The 23019-nt window shown below is 50.3% G+C and overlaps 1 protein-coding gene across 4 annotated transcripts in view; it reads left to right on the top strand.

Annotated features, from left to right (window-relative positions):
- LOC142585381 (uncharacterized) overlaps positions 1–23019 on the top strand; it is a 130271-nt gene that overhangs the window by 100883 nt on the left and 6369 nt on the right. For 3 of the 4 annotated variants that reach the window (XM_075696107.1, XM_075696105.1, XM_075696108.1), the window contains one exon: positions 22669–22857. In XM_075696107.1, the coding sequence (XP_075552222.1) occupies positions 22669–22857 (189 nt within the window). The remainder of the gene's footprint in view (positions 1–22668; positions 22858–23019) is intronic. The other variant, XM_075696106.1, reaches the window with a different exon arrangement.

The following is a 23019-nucleotide window of genomic DNA, read 5'->3' as shown; positions in this document are numbered from 1 at the left end:
CCTCAGCGTCGCTGTCTCACCGAGTAGACGCTGCGGGGGGCGCTTTCTCGCACAGCCGAGGCGTCGAGAGGGAAAGCCCGGAGAACAGTTGTGACGTTAGCATGGATGAGTTTGGAGGGGAATCACTGCCGTGGTACTTGGAGGCTGGTTTACACGAGTATACGTCTTTGAGTAGAAGTAGGGGATTATTTCAGCCTGAAATCTACACGGACTAAGCAGCTACTATATCTAGAATTCACGTGCGAGCACCAGGGCGTGCGTTCGGTTGCCGCCCACGAGCAAGCTCAACGCTTACCGACGTCGAGAGTGGGATGAGCCCTTAATCACGGGTTCATCATAGGCCAAAAAATAAAGTAGAGCTCGAAACAAAATGCTTAATCCACCGCTCGCAAACAAATGGTCGGAGTAGCTTGCCGAGACATTGGTGCATCTACGTCGCGTGCCATTTACTCGTGTCAACTTGTGTTTCCTGGACTTCATTAGGTCAGCAAATCTATTTTCATTCACTTAATCATCCTTATTCACCCCCATCCCATACCCTTGTATGCCCTGAGGCATTTATCCTCGCATAAAAAAAAATCGTGTTTCCCATTGTTTGCATTGAAGCGGAGGGTGTGAAAGATAATACGTAAGGTGCCAAAACGTGCCTATTTTGCGTGGCACTTAATTTAAGACCATTGGAGCCTCACTTCGCCGCGCAGGTTCCAACGAGTGCGTTTGGGTCCGACGCAATTCCTCTCTCTGTATTTCACCGTTTCTGCGTAATGACGGTGAGCGAGCGCCCACGGCTGAAGACAGGTGCAGACAGCCGAGCGTCACCCGAGGAGGGAATATATACCCGCGGCTTTGCTTCTGCTCCGGAGGGGTTCGGCCTAAGGGGGAGCTGGGCCCGGTCGACAGGGGGCGCAGAGGTCGTAGGAATCTGGAATCTCGTGTATACATATCTCCGGCCGATCAGCTTTCTCGCGAGACTCGCTTGATGTTCAGGTCGCCGTAAACGCACTAAACGACGACGACGTAGAATCGACCGCTGTGGCATAGCAGATGCTGCGAGGCCCCTCCCTCTACGTATATATATATATATATACCCGATGGACTGCTGGATAACCGCCTCCGAACGCGAGGCATTTCAAGCGGTTGGGGGGGCCATGCAGAGGTGCAGCGGTAGGATGCTTGGATGTCCTGCAGTGTCGACTTGTGTTTCGGTGCCCGCGGACTAACGCGACGCCTGCTTGTTTGTGTACTTGCACGAGCGATATATACACGCCTGTCAGCGTGGTCTTTCTGCGCATGCTCGTTTTCGTCCGTCGGCCTCTCGTGTTTTACGACCACTTAGTGACGTTTACGGTGCAGCGAACATATAGTATGAACAAAGACACGAATTACGACGAGGAAAAAAAAATAAAGCAGGAGTAAACGTTTGTTAATAAACCGTCTGGTCCTGCTTTCTCGTGAATGCTGAGTTCCCGACTAAGAACTATGGCGGACGCTATAAAATAAATTGTGGTGAACCATTTCGTTTAGAACGTATACACAGGTATACAGGCCCACGAGATCGCCCACGAACGCAAATTATGGGATCTCAGAAGAACCCTTCGCCAGACTAAACTGGTTTAGTGCTGCCCTTAAGTGTGCCATTAGCCTCCGCATTTCGAAACCGTGTCCTTTCCAAAGTATGCGGTCAAAGCTGAGCCGCTATTCGCTACGCAATGTCACGTGATTCAGCGTCAGGCGTCGGGCAAGTTAGCTTTGCTTAATTTTGCGAAAATGGCGACACTTCGCAGAGTGATGCTGCGGCGTTTCATTTGAGCAGCAGTGGCTGATAAAGGCACGTCTCAGGCTGGGGCGAAGGTTTCCACAAGGGGTCGTCGCCGAAACCTGTGCTGAAGCTTGGGAGATGTAGCTCTGCCTCTTAGTCTCCGACTTACTGCGAGATTATGGAAGTCCATCACCGCAACCATCGAAGCCACGCGCTTATTATTATTATTATTATTAGCAAGAAAAATAAATGACTCAGATACAGACTGGCAGCGGCCTTCACAATAGGCACGACGCCTGACTGCTCGAACTGGAGTGAGGAAATAGGAAAGCGTGGTGTAAAGGGAAGACAAGAGTAGTTATTAAAATAAGCATAATAGGAAACGGAGAAACATAGGAAGTTCGCTTGACGAACAGCCGCGACGCGTAGGGCTTTTGGCGCCCCTGCATGTTTGCAGGCGCCATCTTCCCTTCTAACGTGCGCGGCCAAAGTGAAGCCTCTTACAGAAGGGATCCTTCCTCGTCCATACTGTACACAAGCCGTCCCGGTCGCTCCCATGCGTGCGTGCCAGGTACGCCTTGTTGTGTATGCCCCGTACGTCTCGCGCGAAAACTTTGAGCGCCGGGGCGGCATCAAACTGCCGTGACTTTCTCACGAGCGTGTACTCTTCCTCTCTTTAGTTCTCTCTCACCGCGAGGAAACACCGTAGCGGCAGGACATGACGAGCGCGTATAAACGCGGGCTCTTCGCCCCTCTTTCTCTCCGGGAGGAACAACGCAACCCGGGGGACATGGCAAGAACAACAAAATGAGCGAACGGCCGGTGCAAAAGCGGGAAGCCCTTTGCCGTGGCGGGCGCGCTGTCTTCCAGCATCGTTCACAATGTTGTCGGTGCTGTGCGTGGACTTGGAAGTCGTTATACGTGCCGAGTTCTCCTTTTCCTGTCTCTCTCTCGCTCTCTTGTGAGAACTCTCCTTATACTGCGAATATTCGCGACCGCTCCTTGAAGTTGCAGCGATAATACAAGACCTCTCCCACTGCGAAGTAACGTTATTGTGTTGTTTCTGGTTGTCCGTGAAGTTCACCAAGGCCTACACTCGTTCTTCACTGTAATGGGTGAACACGCCTTCATACGACACTTTCGGCTGTGAGGAGTCCATATCGAACATCTCATCTGCGTCTGTTTCCGCTGTACAACGGCCATCGCCTTGTACTCCGCACCATGGTCGGGTCAAGAGGACTGAAAAAAAAGAGGAAGATAATTCTCGGTGGGCGCCCTCGCGGAGGACGGCAACAACGAGGCGGACCGAGCAGCGGTCGCAAGTGACGTCCTGACACTCTCCGGAAGTGACGGTGCGGTAGATGAGTGGGAGGACAGAATGACCACATATAATGACATCACAAGACACTGCAGGTTACAGAGGGGCGCATTCCCGCGACCTCGCTCAAAACTGACAAGAAAAGCAGTCTCGCGTGGCGGCGGTTACAAACTATAGGACGTATCCAAATCCTGCGCTCTCGCGCATCATATATCCGGATATATATATATATAACGGACAAATGCAACAAACCTGAATCCAGAGCCACTCTGTAGCATATATTATGGGAATGCCGAGAGATACGTAACAATAACGAGAAAGCTGCCTCTGTAGCAACAGCGTTCGCACGCGCTGGGAGGCCGCGCTGCTCAGCCCCGCCCTCGAGGACCAACTGTGGGCCGTCCAGCGGGCCGAGGATGGCGCCAGGACCCACGAACTCCTGGCCGTCACTTAGGCGGGGCCTTTGGCCCTCCCCACCAATTCGCAGGACACACAATAAAGTTATTTCTTCCTTCTCCTCCTTTCAGTGACGAAGGTCCTTGGGTCGCGGCCACGTGCGGTCGCAAGCTCAAAAAGCGAGCGACACCTCCAATGCTGCAGTTCTCGTAGTCGGTTGACCTAGCTCACTGACCGACTATATGCAGTCTTAATGTTCGCATCCGGATGAAACGGCATCCTCGGCGTTCTCTCTTCGTTCTTTCTTCTGTAGGGTAGCAAACCGAACGCGCGAGTGGTTGATTTACCTTTCTTTCCTTTCTCTCTTTCTTGTATGCTAAATGGTCGCACTTTCCTTGTGCAAGCATGAACCCCCCATAAACAGCGCTTGAATGGACGAAACCGAATGGGACACAAGGCACGAAGAGCGCACATCCACAAAACTTGTATAGCGCGGGGAATGGACGACCGGCCCGAACACTCAAGCGAGGACAGCCGAACGTACGAAAGCCGGTTTACAACCTATTCCCAGTATTGGTCCTTCACCAGGAAGAAGAACGTACCGAATGCCTCATCGCTCAAACTTACGTCATACTAAGTTATAGGTGGCTCGATTTTAAACGTGTGCAGAACATCGGGGACGATCGAAACTTTGTCGGACTTGGTCGTAACTTGGAAGTTGGGAATTTCTTGCTGACATATAAGCACACAGCGCGGAACGGAAGCTTTATGCGCGAAGATCTTGTAAATTACTGCACCGCTGAGTGTTTCCTGAACAGAGGCCTCGACTGTGACGAGATTCACTACTGTTTCTCCCGTAGCGCTCTCTGTTCGGAAATGGGTCCTCGGCTGCACGACCCCTCGGTGTCTGTGGATGGAAGAAAAAGTATTAATGATAAAGAAGAAGAACAAAAACAAAAGAAGCCTGTTTACGGATTGGTCAAAGTTAACGTAGCTTTAACTTTGTGTTTTTATAACGTTATGTTGTTCTGACCTCTTTGTTATGCGGTAATCTTATTGTGTACGTTAGAAGCTACAACCTCGTCCTATCTACACAAGTGATGTGGACAAGTGTAGAAGAGAGAAAGAAAGAACGAATTTTAATGAATCGCGGAGAGGTTTACGTTGCGACACGCGTATATAGCATGCTGCTCCAGATCGGTGTGCTGAGAACTGAAATGATACACTTACACAATTACACGACATACAGAAATATACATGTATATAACACGGCCTGTTCACATAAGACAAGCAGTATAGCAGCCGGAGCCGTATTGCCGTATTATGCCGATAATAATAACGACAAAAAAAAAAAAAGTATATATCGCTATTGGATGACGTAGTTGTCAAGTGGCACCTTCCGCCTCTTTTCTCCCTCGCCACTGTCGGGCACGACCCGTTCCACTGCATGCGCGTGCTGGTTTAGCGTGTGTACTGCTTTCCCAAACAAACTAACACAGCAGCCTCCGCGGCTCTGCGCGAAATCTCCCGTGCACAGAATGGGCGATAAGTGGAGAGGATATCAAGCACGCTGTTTTGCAAGCGCCGCGCGTATACTGCGGTTCATACTACGCTGGGGCCGCAGAGGCGGCCCCTGGCGAATTGCGCACCGGGGGAGGAACGAAAAAAAAAGGAGCCCTGCGCTATATAGAGAAGGCGTCTACCAAATATGTCCAGCCTACTCGGAATAAACTATTACATAGTTCCCGATCCGCATGTGCAACGCAGGCAGGCGCACGTAAACGTTTCAGGTCGTCGAGAGGGATGGTCGCGACGTCGCCGCGTACCGTCGAGCATGGGTGGCTGGTTGCCCGCTTTCCGGCCTGGATAGATAGTACACACACACACACACAGTGGTTTGCTAAACCGTGAGGTGTTGTAGTAGTGCAGTAATCTCGTCGACCCACTGTTCCTAGGGCGACGGACGCGTGTTCTGCGCGCTAGCGTTGGTCGTAAACAGGATTATTCCGTTCACGCAGGTGGCGTCGAAGAACAGCATAAGAAGTCGGCTCGGCTAGAGGCGCGCTTAGCCAGATTCGGCCTACAGGAAATGCTCCGTTTTGCATGCGCTCGGCCGTATAATCTGAGAAACTGATCTGTCTTAGCGGGTAGCTTCCACTAGGAATGACTGTATACAACGCAAGCCGCGGCAGAACAACTGATTGTGCCGCGAGAGGCGCGTCCTATATGCACACAAGAGAGGCTCGTGCGCATGCGCGACGAAACAAGGAAGGTTCGCGACGGCTGAAATAGGAGTCAGGCTTAGAGCATGTCTAAGCTTGTAGTTATACGAGTGCTCACAGAGCTTATATATGTATATGTACGCATATATACGCACACCAACTCGGCCCAATCGGCCAACCTTATATGTCACGTGCCTCGTGCGTTGGAGTGCAGTCTCAATAAGCGCTGTGGGACATATGCAGACGATGCATCCAATACGTAGACAGAACCAGTAGATTACATGATCTTGAACAGCGGTTAGTATCAGTGGATCGTGAGGCTTATAGCGCGTGAAAAGACAAGGACGAAAGGAAGACGTGACACACACAGGCGCAAACCTGCAACAATCCTTATTTCGAGGAAAGGACCCACACATGCAACTTTTTCGCACACATCATCATACATGCGCAGTTTGCAAAAAAAAAAAAAAAAAAAAAAAAAACTACACACCGTTACGCAGGTAAGATAACTCTTTGCGGGAAAGGGCAATTGATGGTTTTGAAAGAGTTATCCCCGAGCCTATCTATCCTTTCTGCTTCAATAATTTCGCGAGTTAACCTTCCTCGGGCTATTTCCAGGATTTTCCTCACGAGCTATAAGCCTCACGATGTCAGAACGGGAAGGAAGTTCAATGTGTGAGCGTCGATGGATAATCATTGAATGGCAAGAAGCCGTGATGCTATCGCATCATAGTCGCTCAGGTTGCAGCGTGAGGACTTGCGAGTTCTTTCGCCTCCATATGCCCCCCCCTCCATCCCCCATATCTCCCTTTACTCGCGAAGGCGCACTCTTAAGATACAAAGATGGGTCCAAATTGCGACTCATTTCGCAACGGTGCTCTTCGCAGAACACATATACGGCGTGCAGAGAAGCCTCGACGCCTCTGCGACGCCTTCGTCCTTTTGTCCGGCGCTAAAATGTGGCAACTGTTCGTCGGCTTTCACGCTGCTCGCCCTTGAATGTCGACAGCGGGCCGCTAATTGGCTTCGGAGGGAGCAGAAAATACACACGTTCCTTCGAGAAGCCTTTTCTTTTTCCCTCTCGCTTCTCTTTCGCTCGAAGGATGCACCGTATATACACGCACGTCAGCATGGCCGCCGACTCGGCCGTCAAGAACAATGAAGCGGCCTGCCTTGAAGCCCGCCTTAGCTGCGGCCCTGCCAAGCTGGACATGCGGACTCGTTAGACGCAAGCGTCGAGCCGTAACCCAACAGCCATGTTCCGGCTCTCTAATAACCGTTCAGCCTATAGCGAACGCCGAAACTTCGACGTCTCGAGCTATAGCGACGGGGCAAAGTGGCAAATCTGCTGGTACATAAATCATAGCGATTCTGGGTTGGCTGCCACCCGGTATCTCAGAATTCACTGCCATTGCCTATCTTGCGACACATCGACGAAGCTGGGCGGCTCGCCTCGTAGCCTCACATGATTACTGTAGCGAAAAAGACGCATGCGGTGCTGTCGGCACTGACATCGCTCTCGGGCGAGACTCGATCCTGCGCTGTCGAAAGAGCTAAAGGCCTCTTTCGATCGCTTGCAGCAGCAGTTCCTTTAAATCCACCCTTTCAGTTACAATAGGTTTTATCGCTACCAACAGCACACTGTCGCCAGGCGACCAATAGCAGCTCTGATATATATACGCGTGAACAGCAGAGGACCGGCGAGAAATTTGGGGCTCTGATAATCGTAGCCTCCAGCAGAATCGATGATCATCTGTGTTGATCTATAGGCAAATATTCAGAATAATAAAGGGCTGAACGGCCACATTTCACACTAAATGGTCGTTGGTACGGTTAGCTCACCGACAATGCAACGGCTTCAAAGCGACTGACACAGAGAAGACGATGAGACGACGGCGACGATGACGACGACGATGGCTTGTAGGGGGACAGGCCAAGTCGCACTAAGGGGGACTGGCCAAGAATCGGGCAGCAGGATGTACATTTGTCACGGACAACCGCTTCTTCGCCTTTCTCTGCAAGCCCCATATACTGAAGCGACACACCGACATTCTGCTGCGATAGTAAAAGCAGGCTGCTTTAAACGCAGAAGCTATATATTTATGTGCCGCGGTGTTTCCGAGGGAAGGGGACGAGAGAGGGCACACGATCGGCTTGTTTAATTAAGATCAATGCCTTTGAACAATAGTTTAAGGAAGAACGTGATTGCTGGTAAACGGAAATTAAAAGCATTACTGCACTAGCCATGGGTCACGAGCAGCAAGTCTACAGAAAGAAGGTGGCTGGTTGGAGCGCGCAGAGTGGGCAGGTGTTGCCAAGACATGACAGTCAGCTTACCGCGATCCTTGAAAATTGGAAAAGTGTATACAATCAGTGCATTCTGCAGGTATGGCCGATCCCCCGTTGAGCCATATCCGCAGGCACCAAACCAAACCAAACTGACATATCGGGTACAAGCTTGGAGGTCAACAACGAAGCTCGAGAAGAAGTTAAGCACCGTGCAACGAGCGACGGAACGGAAACGGTTAGACGTAACGTTAAACCGACAGGAAGAGAGCGATGTGGATCAGAGAGCAAACGGGCAAAACCGATATTCTAGTGGTGGTGGTGAAACTTTATTTCTGAAAAGTGTCCTGAAGCACACCTGACTGTTCGTCAAGGTGTAGAGGGCACCTCACACGTGGGGACGGGGAACCCTAGGTCCTCCGTCGCTTCGTGGGCCTTCTGGACGGCCCTAGTTGACATCAAGATAAAAAGAAATGGAGCTGAGCGGTCCACGTAATGCCTAGGGCAGATAACCGGTGGTCTATTATACGAGTTACAGATTAGGTGCCCATGCGAAGGGAAGCGCAGTCGATGATGGCAGAGAACGGCAGAGCACTAGGTGGTGTGGTGAAATAAGGAAATTTTCAGGCATGTAGGATGGTGGCTGCTGGCGCAGTCGACGCCGATGGGAGAGGCCTTCGTCCTGCAGTAGGTATAGACTACGCTGATGATGACGGCACTCGCTTGAATGTGTGGCTACACTACGCTTTCAGCGTAGCTATGTAGCTACGCACTCAACGTGTAGCTAACGCGTGAGAGCACACAGCCAAGCCGACGATACAGCCAAGCCTGCTTCGTGAACTCGACAAGTTAGTATGTACTGCGGTGTTGGGCTGCGAAGCGCGAGGTCGCGGGAAGGAATCCCGGCCACGGCGGCCCCGTTTCGAGGGGGGCGAAATGCGAAAACGCCCGTGTACTTAAATCTAAATGGCGTTGAAGAAACCCAGGTGGTCCAAACAATTCCGGAGTCACCCACTACGGCGTGCCTCATAATCAGATCGTGGCACGTCAAACCCCATAATTTAATTTTTAAGCAAATATGTATTATTGGCACTCTCTTCGCAGCTTGGAAAACGTTTTTTTCTTTTACCAATTTCTGAGAGACCGAGACACAGGTGCTACTGGCTGAGTCCAATTGCTTGGTCGGCGTTTTTTCGCATCACATATGCAAATCGGTCGTCGATGCACGCGCGAAACTCGCAACGACGATGGAGACTTTCAGCCGTACAGTTATACAAACGCGTTGGGCGTATGGGGAAATGTTTAGCATTTTAAATCGCAATCGATTATTTATTCCTGAAGGATGTATAACGGCGCAATGAAGTTTTCGAATATGTTAAGTGTCTTCGTCGAGGCAAGTAGAGGACGGGAAATCGATACAGGAGTGCCGAATAGGGTGGTGTGTATACACTTTAGCAGTTTGTCTATAGATTTATCGCAGAGTGCTTTGTTTTCTTGTAGACTTGCAGTTTCGTCTATATAGAATACCTGTAGACCACCTGTTGACAAATATCGCTAAAGAAAAAGACTATATGTGTGTTTGCATATTTACGGCCTATCGGCTTCCAAAACGCTGCCGTTTTACAGGAAATCGATAGGCAATAGTGGAGAAAAAAAAAGAAAGAAAAAGAATGTCAGGCCATATGTCCCCAGGACGTCTATAGACATCGTTTATAGCCGAACTAAATAAATAAATAAATAAATAAATAAATAAATAAATAAATAAATCACCAGGACGTCTTTAGGTAAAGTCTGTAGAGTACATCGAGAAACGTCTATGGACGATACGTTATTTGTAGAAATAAATTTTTTTGCGTAGGGCTGGAATAGGGCGACGTATCACGCCGCTGCTGCGCACCTTATTGCTACAGTGGACACATTCCTACAGGGCTCGCAGACATGGCGCAACAAACCCGCTGAAGTGACGTAACACCTGGATCAATCGGCCGAATCGGCTACAGCCGATCGAGCTAAGCGCACCTCTTTGCCAGTGACAAGGTCCCGGCAGCTGCTTGCCCCGAAGATTTACGCCCGAGGGAGAGTGTTTCAGTTCGCAAGGTGGCTATCGCTTCGATAGCGAGTTAATTGGGATTTAGCAGCCGACAGTGCGGATGACGGCGGGAAAGAGGCACGGGGTGTCGACCAAGGCGATTCTGAAGTAATGTCGCCTCCCTTTTATCTCGCCGACGCCCCCTCCCGTGCAGTCACCCCCCCCCCCCCCTCTCAACCTCTTCGCGTCCGGTTTGCGGGCAGCTTGCATATACGACATGCTGGTTGGAATTGCCCCGGTTTAGAACCACTCGGACAACGGCGAGTGCTTCCAGAGTTTGCGCTGTCTCTACAGTGCAAACTGTATATGGAGTGACGTGATCAACACCGAACTCCGCGGTTGACGTCTAAAACTTGGTAGCCGTGACGTATTGCCGGTTCAGCGATCACTTCCGGAGCATGCAATCTGCAAAAGCATAGCCTTGGAGTTCAGTTTCTGTTACTCGGAGGCAACCATCGCTGGTGCGTGGTGACTGGCCAATCTGTTAATTTTCGTTCTTTATTTTTTTTTTTTACTCGCATTCTTAGCACTGTATACACGTCTGCAGCCTTTGTCGTTTGCATTCGCTCGACCCTCGTATGCCTGCAACTACGCCTGCTGCCTAAACTTCCCCGAAGTGAAATAATAATATACGCATTCGCCAATGCATACCCATTGTTGACCGAAATGACCGACCGCGTCGAATGCCAATGCTTGTGGCGTCGAAGAAACTGCAGAACGCCTCCTGTGCTGCTGGACAGCCGTCCTTCGAAATTGAGACCGAACATGAAGTGGAAGCATTTCTCGTTGGACAAGACGTTTGGACCGTGGTCTCGCATATTCCATTCGTAGAAGGCCAGAAAAGCCCTGCAAGTGAACACGAGCGACCATCTGCGACACTGTGCTGAGGCATTACGTTTGGTCACATACAATGCACATTAACTCTCGAATTTCTCTCCTTCTCTTAATCTATTCCTCCCCTTCACTATAGGGTAGGGTAACCAACCGGGCTCAGTCCCTGTTAACTTTCCCGCATTTCGTTTATCCTCTCTCTCTCTCTCTCTCTCTCTCTCTCTCTCTCTCTCTCTCTCTCTCATGTATTCGAAATGAATTGACGTCACTAGAAATGTGGACCTTGCTGATTCCTGCTGAACCCGCGTGTCACACCTGTGGAACTGCTGGCGCTGGAAATTTGTGGAGTGTGGAGGGCGAGGGTTTGCCTACCGCCCCGGAGCTTTCTCAGCTGTGCTGATGCGACACGAGGCAGACTGGACGTCGCGGTTCACCATTAAGGAGTGCAAAAGTGTAAAGAAAGTGAAAGCCGGTCACGTGCCAAATATATATACCTCCTTTATCCAATCGATCCATCGATCAATCAATCAATTGGTTTAAGCACCGAAACGACAATGGCACCTTAGTAGTGTGCCTCAGGTAAATATCGACCACCTAACGTTATTGAAAGTTCTAAATGAATATCACAAGCTTTGAACCCGAATCGAATGATGCACAGTAACCATTCGTATTCGTGTTCGAAAAGGAACTGCATTCGGTATTTTCGATTATTCGAAACTAACCAAGTATTTCGCAACAACCTAAAGTAAAAGTCTGGCTCTGTTCTCCGTCTACTAAACGAATAATTCGCAAATTATCAGCAAGTGAGAAAACGACAAACATTTTTTTTCGATGCCATGGAGAAACAAAATGGGTAACGCAAGCTTTGTTTTCGGTCTTGCGGCGGAGGCCTACATAAGAACCTGTGATTCTTGTCGCAGTATGCTATTTAGTACTTTTGGCAGTCTCCTGTAGCACTTTTATTTTATATTTATTATATTTTAAGCTAGAAACCGTGATGTTTTCCTTGAAACGGGCACTTTTACATGCGTCTATGGCACACAAGTCCTTCAAAAACTTCATTACTTTTCTTTTTGCCGCAACTTCTTGCCTTCCTCGGCAAACATGCATTTAGCGTTTTTGGAAAACTCGTCATGCAGCAGCAGCCATTCTTTCTAGAAAAGGTTGTTTGCGAACAGGCTCTAAAACTGTGGAGAGGCTATTCGTGCAGTTCTTTTATATTATAATTTGCGATATTTTGTTTAAAAGTGCCTCTTTGTTCTTGATAGTGAGCTGTCTTCTTTCTTTCTTTACCCAGGCCATGATAGACGTGGTACCTAATTATACCAAAACGCTGGAAGTAAATGCGTCTGCATTTGACTATTCGATACCATTATTCGTATTCGATTGGAAGTTTATATTTGCGGTCACGCCTGTAATAGCTAGACGAGAGTGTTTTTTTTTTTTTTTCCAACCATGCCACCATCATCGGAACGAGCGAACGACGCGGCCTGGGCCTGGAACAGAGCTCTAGACCACGTGACTCAGCAGTTTTAAACGTCACGAGTCACTGAGTCACTATGAGAGGCTCGTAAATTCTGTCGAATCCGCCGCTTGTGGAGCTCTATGTATGCTACGACATCGAGTGCAAGGGATATAACGAACGCGAACTTCGGAAAACGTGTTTCCTTCAGTGGTGGTCATCTCGAGTGAAACCGAAGGAATACCGGCAGGCGAACCGCTCTTATTACGGCGAGAACGCAGGAGCAACTTCCAAGTGCGTCGTTCTTCGCTTTTCATGGCAACGAAAAGCCGCGCGTTTAGCATTCGTGTGTGGCGACCTTTTGAATTTGGCTGGCTGCGATTGCTGTTCGAGCATAAGTGCTCTCCATCGAGACGTACTCCGCCGAGCACGGAAAAGAAAAGAATAATAACAAAGACAGCTTTGGTGGCGCAGAAATGCCGCGATGACGAAACTACCGCCGCGGTTACAAACTTTAGCAGCGTGTGTCCTTCCGCCGCTGGGACCATTCGCGCTCGCGCGCGCGCACACACACACACACACACACACACACACACACACACACACACACACACACAACCTGCGACAGAGCAGGAACGTCCTTTCCACGCCCTCTCTCTCTCTGTCTCTCTCGTTCGCCGTTTTTTGTATCTTCATTCACGTGGACTCTGAGAGAAGCCGATCCAAGCCAAGTCGAGCCGCGGTCGAGCGAGCGCCCTGTCGGCCGCGCCGCAAGGCGAGAGCGTTTGTGCAGTCCGCTCACGGGTCGCCCGTAAATGTCACGGAGCCGGCTCGGCCGCTGCTGGTACGGCCGGCGAGTCCGCGCAGACCGTAAATCTGCGCCGGCTCATCCGGATTTGTGAAATCCCGCGCCGCCCGATGTTCTCTTCTTTCGCACTGGCGTTCGCGATTCCCTCGTTACGAGGACGACGCAGCGCGCATCAGCGTGCTCACGCACACTCCCCCCTCCCCCACTTGCTCTTCGCACCCTCTCTCGTGGGAACTGGACGTCGCGCATACGCAAGTCCGCTCTCTCTCTCTCTCAAGATCTACTTTGATTCCACGAGCGCGCGAGCTCGGCGTTCTGCTTCTGCTGCCGCGCTAATTCGTCGACACGGAGAAGGGAGCAGTGGTCGCTGTCTGGAAAGGAATCACGCAGGCAGACACGGTTAGTCGTACAACGCGGCGGTCAGTGTATGGTACGATTCGAATGTGACGGAGGGGGGGGGGGGAGTAGTAGAGAAGGTGGGGAGGGAAGCGAAAGTGGCAGTATATATATACATGCCAACGGCGAGGCAGGGGCTGGCTGTCGTCTGTACGCGGCAGATTCAGCGCCGCGAGACATGCAACCTATGTAATACCGACCCCCCGATGGCAGCGCATGCAGCGCCAGCAGCGGCGGCGAGAGGAAGCTGCAGAAAACAGAAGAAAGTGAGATGTCCCGTCAGGGCAGGAAGAGAAGCAAGAGAGGGACGCGTACTCTGACCTCTCGTTTTGATCTCCGCCCGCTTTTTCCTAGTTCTTCTGCTATGAACGCGTCCGTTTCTTTATTTGAACCTTGTTTAATTTGCTTAAAGTGTGATCGCTTCGACTGCCGCCCGCCACGCAACCGTGGCCACTTGCGACAGGTCTGCTCTGTATGTAGTGGTTCCGTAGGGGTACGAAAACAAGAATTGCTGTGCCGCACGACAACTTTCGATGGTGTTTGGAATGCTTGGGCGAGAGACCTCTTATAAGCTCACGCAAGGTCTCGAGCGCTCGGCCCTGTATATACCGCGCGAGGTTGTTACACCCTATCGCAAGAGCGTAAACGTCAGCCGGCTGGTCTTTCCATTTCGGCGGTACGGCGCGCGCGTATGTAACAGAGCCGGAGTACTACACACCTCATTCTATCTGGAAAGAACGCAGAAGTGTGGAATTTCGTCTGTAAGACTGTTTCTTCGAAAAAGAGGGATAATCTATAGATAGTCAGCATGTCTTTTCTTTTTGATGAATTTTATATAAGGTTGGATATAGCTTTCATTGATTACGAGAAAGCGTTTGATTCAGTCGAAACCTCAGCAGTCATGGAGGCATTACGGAATCAGGGTGTAGATGAGCCATATGTAAAGATACTGGAAGATATCTATAGCGGCTCCACAGCCACCGTAGTCCTCCACAAAGAAAGCAACAAAATCCCTATAAAGAAAGGCGTCAGACAGGGAGATACGATATCTCCAATGCTATTCACAGCATGTTTACAGGAGGTATTCAGAGGCCTGGAGTGGGAAGAATTGGGGATAAAAGTTGATGGAGAATACCTTAGCAACTTGCGATTCGCTGATGATATTGCCTTGCTTAGTAACTCAGGAGACCAATTGCAATGCATGCTCACTGACCTGGAGAGGCAAAGCAGAAGGGTGGGTCTGAAAATTAATCTGCAGAAAACTAAAGTAATGTTTAACAGGCTCGGAAGAGAACAGCAGTTTACGATAGGTAGCGAAGCACTGGAAGGGGTAAGGGACTACATCTACTTAGGGCAGGTAGTGACCACGGATCCGGATCATGAGACTGAAATAACCAGAAGAATAAGAATGGGCTGGGGTGCGTTTGGCAGGCATTCTCAAATCATGAACAGCAGGATGCCACTATCCCTCAAAAGGAAAGTGTATAACAGCTGTGTGTTACCAGTACTCACATATGGGGCAGAAACCTGGAGACTTACGAAAAGGGTTCTGCTGAAATTGAGGACGACGCAACGAGCTATGGAAAGAAGAATGATGGGTGTGACATTAAGGGATAAGAAAAGAGCAGATTGGGTGAGGCAACAAACGCGGGTAAACGACATCTTAGTTGAAATCAAGAAAAAGAAATGGGCATGGGCCGGACATGTAATGAGGAGGGAAGATAACCGATGGTCACTAAGGGTTACGGACTGGATTCCAAGGGAAGGGATGCGTAGCAGGGGGCGGCAGAAAGTTAGGTGGGCGGATGACATTAAGACGTTTGCAGGGACAACATGGCCACAATTAGTACATGACCGGGGTAGTTGGAGAAGTATGGGAGAGGCCTTTGCCCTGCAGTGGGCGTAACTAGGCTGATGATGATGATGATGATGATATAAGGTTGGGTCCTCTCCAACAGCCCAAGGATTTACGACCTTGAGGCTTTCGCTGGCCAATGTGCAGAGAATATATGCAACTTGTTAAGACGTATACGCGGCAGACAAATCGACCGATCGGACCTATTAAATACTTTTGTTCATAAACTTTATATTCGTCATCGGCCTATCCTTATGTCCACTGCAGGACGAAGGCCTCTCACTACAATCTCCAATTGCCCCTGTCATGCGCCAACCGATTTCAACTAGCGCCCGCGAATTGCTTAATTTCATCACCCCACCTAGTTTTCTGCCGTCCTCGACTGCACTTCTCTTCTCTCGGCACCCATTCTGAAACCCTGATGGTTCACCGGTTATCTAACCTGCGCATTGCGTGGCCTGCGTAGCTCCATTTCTTTTTCTCTTAATGTCAATTAGAATATCGGCTATTCCTTTATATGGTTTATAAAAGGGCAAGGCAGTCCTGGGTATACTCGAGGAGGAGTCTGTAATCAATCTATGGACTATGCAAATGGATAGTTCTAAGGGTGTCCAAACCTGAGCAGGGGTGGGGCATCTTAGGTACAGGTTATGCGACTCTGAATCGCAGACGGCCTTATTCGACACTGCGATACGTTCATTGACGAAACGTTAGCGTGAAGGCTTTCTTTATTGCCCCCCCCCCCCCGTTTTTTTTTTCTTTCGCGCGCCATTTTGAAGGATGTTTTTGATTGGAAACCCTATATATTTTTACTGGAAACGTTCTATATTTATTTATTTATTCAATTTACCCTACATGCTCGGAGGAGCATTGAGTAGGGGTGGGGGTGGGGGCGTACAGAAAAATGACAATAATTAAGGCAGGAAACGAACTACACATAGTAGGAGAAACAAATGAGTTTGTACATTGGATGGAAAAAAGGAACACTGGTAAACGTAGAAAAGAAAAGCAAGGTCCAGAGAATACAATACAATACAATACAATACAAAGTCGTGAAACAATGTCAAGAGAACATGTGAAGTTGCAACTGTTCACGAAATTTGGCAGGATCTTTTAACGAAACACTATCATTTGGAAAGCTATTCCATAGTACGATGGCGCGCGGCCATGCAGAGTTATTGATTGACCGTTGGCGGCCACAGATACGCCTGAAACTGAGGATATTATGAAGTCGAGTAGATGTGCGAGAAGGAATTTCGAGCGACAAACGACTGGACCACGAGTTATGGTAGTATATTTATGAAAAAGGCATAAGAAGGGCAACATAGCGTCGAGAATCCAAGTCAGGAAGAACAACATCGCGTTTAATTTGGGTAATTTAACGACTGTAATTAGAAGTTATAAAGCGAGCAGCACGATTTTGGATGGATCTCGGTTTGTCTGTAAGGCACTTTTACACTGCCAGGGCCACACTGCGACACGGTCAGGCCAGCGAGCTCTATTCGAATTACATACATGCACAACAGGTTAGACGCGTAGCGCGCGGATCACAAATAATCTTCCTTATCGCGAAGCTTCACCACGTATGCAGGGGGGTTACTTTTTCGTACGTATAGTCCACCGTCCTGCACAGCCGCCTTCAGGGGTGTGAGGCGAATACAGGCCGTAACGGTTTTCTAATTGCCTGCCGTTGACGCGTGACCGGAACTGTAGGCCAGGCAACAAGTTTCATTAAGGCTAATTACCTGCTCGGCCGTTCTCCTACTTCCACACCTCGCCCAGCGGGATCTCCTTCCGGAGGGTCCAGGAAAGCCCGAGATATGATCTTTGCCGCTTGCGCATAAGTATCTGTCCAGCAAAGAAGAATTAAGCGGCGGAAACTTTTTTTGGGGGGAGGGGGGGAGGGGGGAGGGAGGGTGTAGGCGGACAGAATGCGCGGGGTGCCCGATCTTTGATTTCATCTGGATATGTTGACAAATTCAAACAGCTGCCAGCTCGGACACCGGCTGTGCTGCAGCCGTCTGGAAATTCAGCACCGCGGCTGCAACCGCAGTGGCGCGATACGCTGTGTAAGCGGCTGGCCGCCAGATACGGACAATCGATACTCGGGTCCCTTCACGGCAGCCATCGGTGTATCTATATATATAGGAGAGCATGTCAACGCCCAGGAACGGCTGTAAATTTTATCGCACTATACGGTAGCTAAAGAATACCAAGCGACGGCGTAGTCGAACATAAAACGAGGAAACAGATAGGTATGAGACGCCAGAGGACTTGAGAATTGAGCACTTATATCCCTCGCTTCTGCATCCGGAGTTACGCGAGACGTTTGCCGCAATGAAATGAAGGGTACAGGATGCAGTGAGCCAACACACACACAAAAAAAGAAAACATGCACACACACACAGAGTAAATGCAGCAAGTAATACACACACACACACACACACACACACACACACACACACACACACACACACACACACACACACACACACACACACACACACACACACACACACACACACACACACACACACACACACACACACACACACACACAAACACACAGAGAGAGAGAGTAAATGTAGCAGTCTTCGAGGCGGTATGTCCAACGCCACACCCTCCCATCTCACACTAATTGGAGTGTCTGACAGTGCAGGATGCGACGTCTGTATGCGGCTACGAAGACAACGTCGACCATTTATTGCGTGGCCACGGCCTTGGATTTGATTTACTAAGACAGGAATCCCTCTCCAAGAACATTGGGACAACTGGAGCGGCCTACAGTAGGCTATGAAAGCAGCCTTGTGGTTTTTCTTGAAGGAGGCACTGGGCCTCTGTCAACTCAATTGACTGCGCGAGAGAGCGCATTCGCCGCGTCACCATTAAAGAGCCCTCTCTCTCTCTCTCTTTATCTCTCAATACCATCAATAATGTTCGTTCCGATTAGTCACTGTGTTTCGTTACGTCCTCCGCGTGTGACCATTGTGGCATTGTTTCGGCTAACTGTGCTGGTAAAACGATAGTCCTCACTGATAATTAGCCGCATCGACCGTCTCGTGTATTGCTCTCCTTGCCGCTGCTTTCGCTCCCTTAATGCGAAGAAAGGGAAAAAAAATAATTTGAGGAAGCTTAAGGTTCGCCATTAAGATTGGAACGCGATGACATTCGAAGCTCCCTGACTGCTTCCCAGGCTTCCCGGCAACTGCAGCTCGTGTAACCTTAATGTTTGCCGGGGAAACGCTGGCGGCGAACGCTATGTTTGGTGTACGCACGAAAGTTCAGAGAGGAGCCACCCTTGGTTCCTGCAAGAGCGACAGCTTCCGCAGGTGACGAAATCGCCGACTTCACCCTGCCACAGATATGTCTTTCTTTTTCAATTTCGCGTAACAGAATTACGTTTTCTCGTATTTTCAAATTACAGTCCTATACGCTATCGCGTCCGTAGGTTGTGTCTAAGTCGTACTTTACCATTGTTCTGCGTATTTTACCTCGAGAAATTCAATTATTTCAGCAACTTCCTCGCGCCACAAGGAGGGCCTGCGTGGGTTGGCATGCGTGGTTCGCAACTCTTCCTTTTTTGCCGAAATGACGTCCGACGCTGGACTCCGACGCCGGATTTTCTGCGACCACGGGGCCCTTAACGGTTAAAAGTGACACCCACTGGCAGCACGAGGCTCACTTAAGATCACACCTCGGGAGATCATATACTGCGCGCGAGAAAGGGGGGCTTTCGCGACCCCATATCGCGCATCGCGCACCCGGCGCCGATGTTCTCCTCCCGGACCACTAAAAAAAAAGGGGGGGGGGTGCCCCATCTATACTGCTATTAGCAGCGATTGCGAATACGCCTTCCGGTAAGATATTCAAGATTCGCGCGCCTCGCCCACCGCACCGGGGCTGGGCCGGGTTTTAACGTACCACGAGTACGTACGTAGTCGAGCGCCGCGCGCGGAGCGCGTCGGAATGGCGTTGAACCGCCGAACGGCCGTCGGGGCATTCTCCCTCCTGCTCCTCCGGAAACGAATGACATACGCGCTTGCGCTGCGCCGCGAAGCCCGTGGGGCCGAAGGTTTGTTTGTTTGTGTGCTTGTTTGTTAGCTTTTCTTTTTTGCCAACGCACCCGCCCATGATGCTTGAGAGAGACGCTTTTATAGGGGAACGCAGCGTCGTGCACTGCAAGACGCGTCGAGCGCTGTAACCCGAGGCAAAAAAGAATGAAAGAAAGAAAGAAAGAAAGAAGGAAAGAAAGAGAGAAAGAAAGAAAGAAAGAAAGAAAGCTGAGCGCGGGAAACTCGTAAAACGCCGCAGCAGCATCAAAAGGCTCGGGTATGCGTGGAGGCCGATGAGTTGCATGTGTGGGAGAGGTATGTTAGGCACGGAGAGGATTTGGAAAGGGGGGGGGGCTGAATCGGCATTTCGGGGGTGCCATAATTTTAATGTGGCGCGGTCGAGTGTCGGGCTAGCGAAGGGTGACACGTGCTAGACGCGGCCCGGCTTGTACTGGAAACGGATGTGCTCTCATTTAGGAAGGGCCCGCGCGGCCTCCTCCTCCTCCTCCCTGCATGAATGTCCCGACGCCGCCGAAGCCAAGCGGTGGTGGATCGTTTTATAGTGCGTATACTTGCTTCTTGAATTTTGATATGTGGTATATATATATATGCAGGAGTGTGTGTCGTGACTTCCTCTCTTGTGACATTAAGCGTTACAGGAAAGAAAAAAAAAGAATGCTGTCAATTATACTTCGCTGCACAGATAAGCGCGGAGGAAGCTTATATAGGGGAAGAACGTGGAGCGTTTCGGGTCGTTTGCGCGCATTGAGACGATTCTCATTTCGCAAATTACGTTGAGTTGAGGAGACCCGACACTCGTTCCTTCCTGTGGCGCGTCCGCGATACAGGAAGAGCCGGGCGGATCGCACAGACTCGTAATTGTGTGGAGTTTTTCAGGAGGGCGATATTCAGGACAGCGATTTCCGCATTGACACGTGCGAACTTTGATACATTGCAGACACAGACGTGAGCGACGTGCGATTTGTATTCGGATAATATATACGCAGAGCTCTGTAGGCCCTGGCGGGTGCGCAAGCAGTCCGGCTTCATCACCAAAGTGCACATAGCGCATGTGATGATAGGGAAGCCTGCGTCTTTTCCAAGCCGCCTTCGTTTAATATAGGGTTCATGGTAACTGAACTACTCCATATATAGGACAAATTTTGTGGTAGGGTAATGATCATATAACTCCGGCTGCACCACAAACTCTTGGACAGCTTTTATCATGGGCGCAATGATTGCCTGACAGGTGAAATTGAGAGGAGGAGGGGGAACAGTTGCTTACTGCCACTGCACTGCCTAAAGACCGAGTGTTCGCATTCACTCGACAGTCGGAGATCACGCAATCGATCGATTGATTGATTGATTGATTGATTGATTGATTGATTGATTCGGTGAGTTTAACGTAAGAAAGTGACACTGGAGCATCGGAAGACGCTGCAGTTTTTGAACACTTGTGATTCTTTAACGTGCACTTACATCTATGTATACGAGCGTTCTTGAATTTCGCCCCCATCGAAATGCGGCCGCCGCTACTGGGACTCTAAAGGACACCGCCTAGATAGCGCAAGGCATTTTCGCTCCGATCCATGAAGTCATGTTAATGGCCCGACTGCCATAGAATTTAATGGGGATGCTCCCGAGTATATAGGCAACAGTGATTTTGACGTCACCGCTTTCATCACGCCAGCCTTGTGAATGGAAATTTCGGGCCAGTAGCGTGACGTCATGGATCGAAGTGAAAAGGTCATGTGCTGTCTAGGTGGTGTTGCTCGAACCCGCGACCTGGTGCTCAGGCAGCAGAAACGATTGCGCAGCTTTCCTACGAAGCTCCCCCCCCCCTCCCACGCACCCCCCCCTAACCTTTGTCCCGTGCTGGTGGCTTCTATACCGTTGCATCATGACTTATTTTTTTGCGAAAATTCAGACAGTCACACGATTCGTCTACAGTCCCCGCGCATGACGTGAGACGGCTAAACTCTTAAAGGACTGTTTTATAGATATATCTGTCCCGTGCACTGTCCTCTCCTATAGTTGCTTACGTTTTCAACGTGTGCGTGGAGTAAGCCAGCGTATACCATTGTTTTGCGAAGCTAGTCTTCTGCGTGCCTTTTTGCCTGTAAAGTAAGCCTCCCTGCGACTCTTACACGAATGCCTGCGTGTTCTGCTAATGCACGGGGTACAGGGATAGCCACTGAACGTGTCGCTTTCGCCAGTGCTTGGCAACGGTGGAAAGACAGGGCGACAGCCGTCAGCCGTCGCCTTCGTTATCTCTTTCTTGACGTAGCATATATATCTGCCGTCCGGCGGGCTCCAACAAAAGAATCGTGGGAGCCTAATTAATCTCCCAGACGCGAAAAACGAGCCGCCTCATTTTGGGAAGTTACAAGAATGCGCCGCGATATGTAGCGCGCCTCGGCCGTTTGCTGATAAGAGACGCCAAGTGGCCTCAAGGTGCTTTGTTTGAGAATTTTCTCAAGTGGAAACGATAAACGGGCGCCTCCTTTCTCCCTTTCTTTTATCTCGTCTTCAAGAAATCTCACGCGCTGACGCTGCTTATTGCTGCTGACATTCCGCAAAACTCCCCGACCGCGGGGTTCACTGCAGCCTTCGACGCGTGGTGTCGGCGACCTTTGTGAATGGTTGTGCCAGTATTGTTATGCGTCTTTAGCACGCGTTTACAACGTACGGGTTGAAGTGCAAGGAAGGCCCCTTGCGTTTACTCTTCTTGGAATGTGAACGCCTGACAAATAACGGGGTCCATTGGATGGGAATCTCACCTCGCGCGACTAGGGAAATACATTGTCGATATAGCTGAAATCAAATCATCTCCAGAGCTCGCCGCGCTTCCCTTTCACTCACGTTCGCAACGAGGCTTACATTTGCCACACAACAATAATCGTCATCTGTCTTGCCCGCGTTTCCTTTCTTGAAAACGCTGCGCTCGTTACTTTCCTGTCGGGAATGCTCTGTCACGCTGATAAGGCGCATGCCGTTCGTGACTTGGGTGTACCGGGCTCGTAGCGTTAAAGAAAGGAAACGCAAGCAAGGCAGATGACGATTATCGTTGTGTGGCAAGTATACACCCCAAAGGGTGCAACAGATTCAAGAGTGAGCGCTCACTCTGTCTCTGCCGTGATTTGCGGAGCCGATGAAAAATTCACTCGTGCACGCGCGCTTCTCTCGCCCCGCAGCAGCAGCCGCAACAGCAGCAACCGCCTCAGCACCAACAGCCGCAGCACCAACAGCAGCAGCAGCCTCCCAACCGGCGGGTCGGCCTGCAGTGCTCGAACTGCGCCACTTCGACGACGACGCTGTGGAGGCGCAACAACCAGGGGGAGCCGGTGTGCAACGCGTGCGGCCTCTACTACAAGCTGCACAACGTAAGCTTATTAAAGGGAGGATGAAAAAAAGCAATGGAAGTTTCACCCGAAGGGCGAAGCACTGACAGCGATCGCGAGGGCTAGCGCTTCTGCGCTCCGACCCCTATATGGGACGGTGTGCTGACCGGGTGCCGCTTGCGCGGATGCGCCATGGGTGCCAAA

The sequence above is a fragment of the Dermacentor variabilis genome, chromosome 6 (genome assembly GCF_050947875.1).
Source record: "Dermacentor variabilis isolate Ectoservices chromosome 6, ASM5094787v1, whole genome shotgun sequence".
NCBI lineage: Eukaryota > Metazoa > Arthropoda > Arachnida > Ixodida > Ixodidae > Dermacentor > Dermacentor variabilis.
This window is presented reverse-complemented; position numbering and strand designations above follow the sequence as displayed.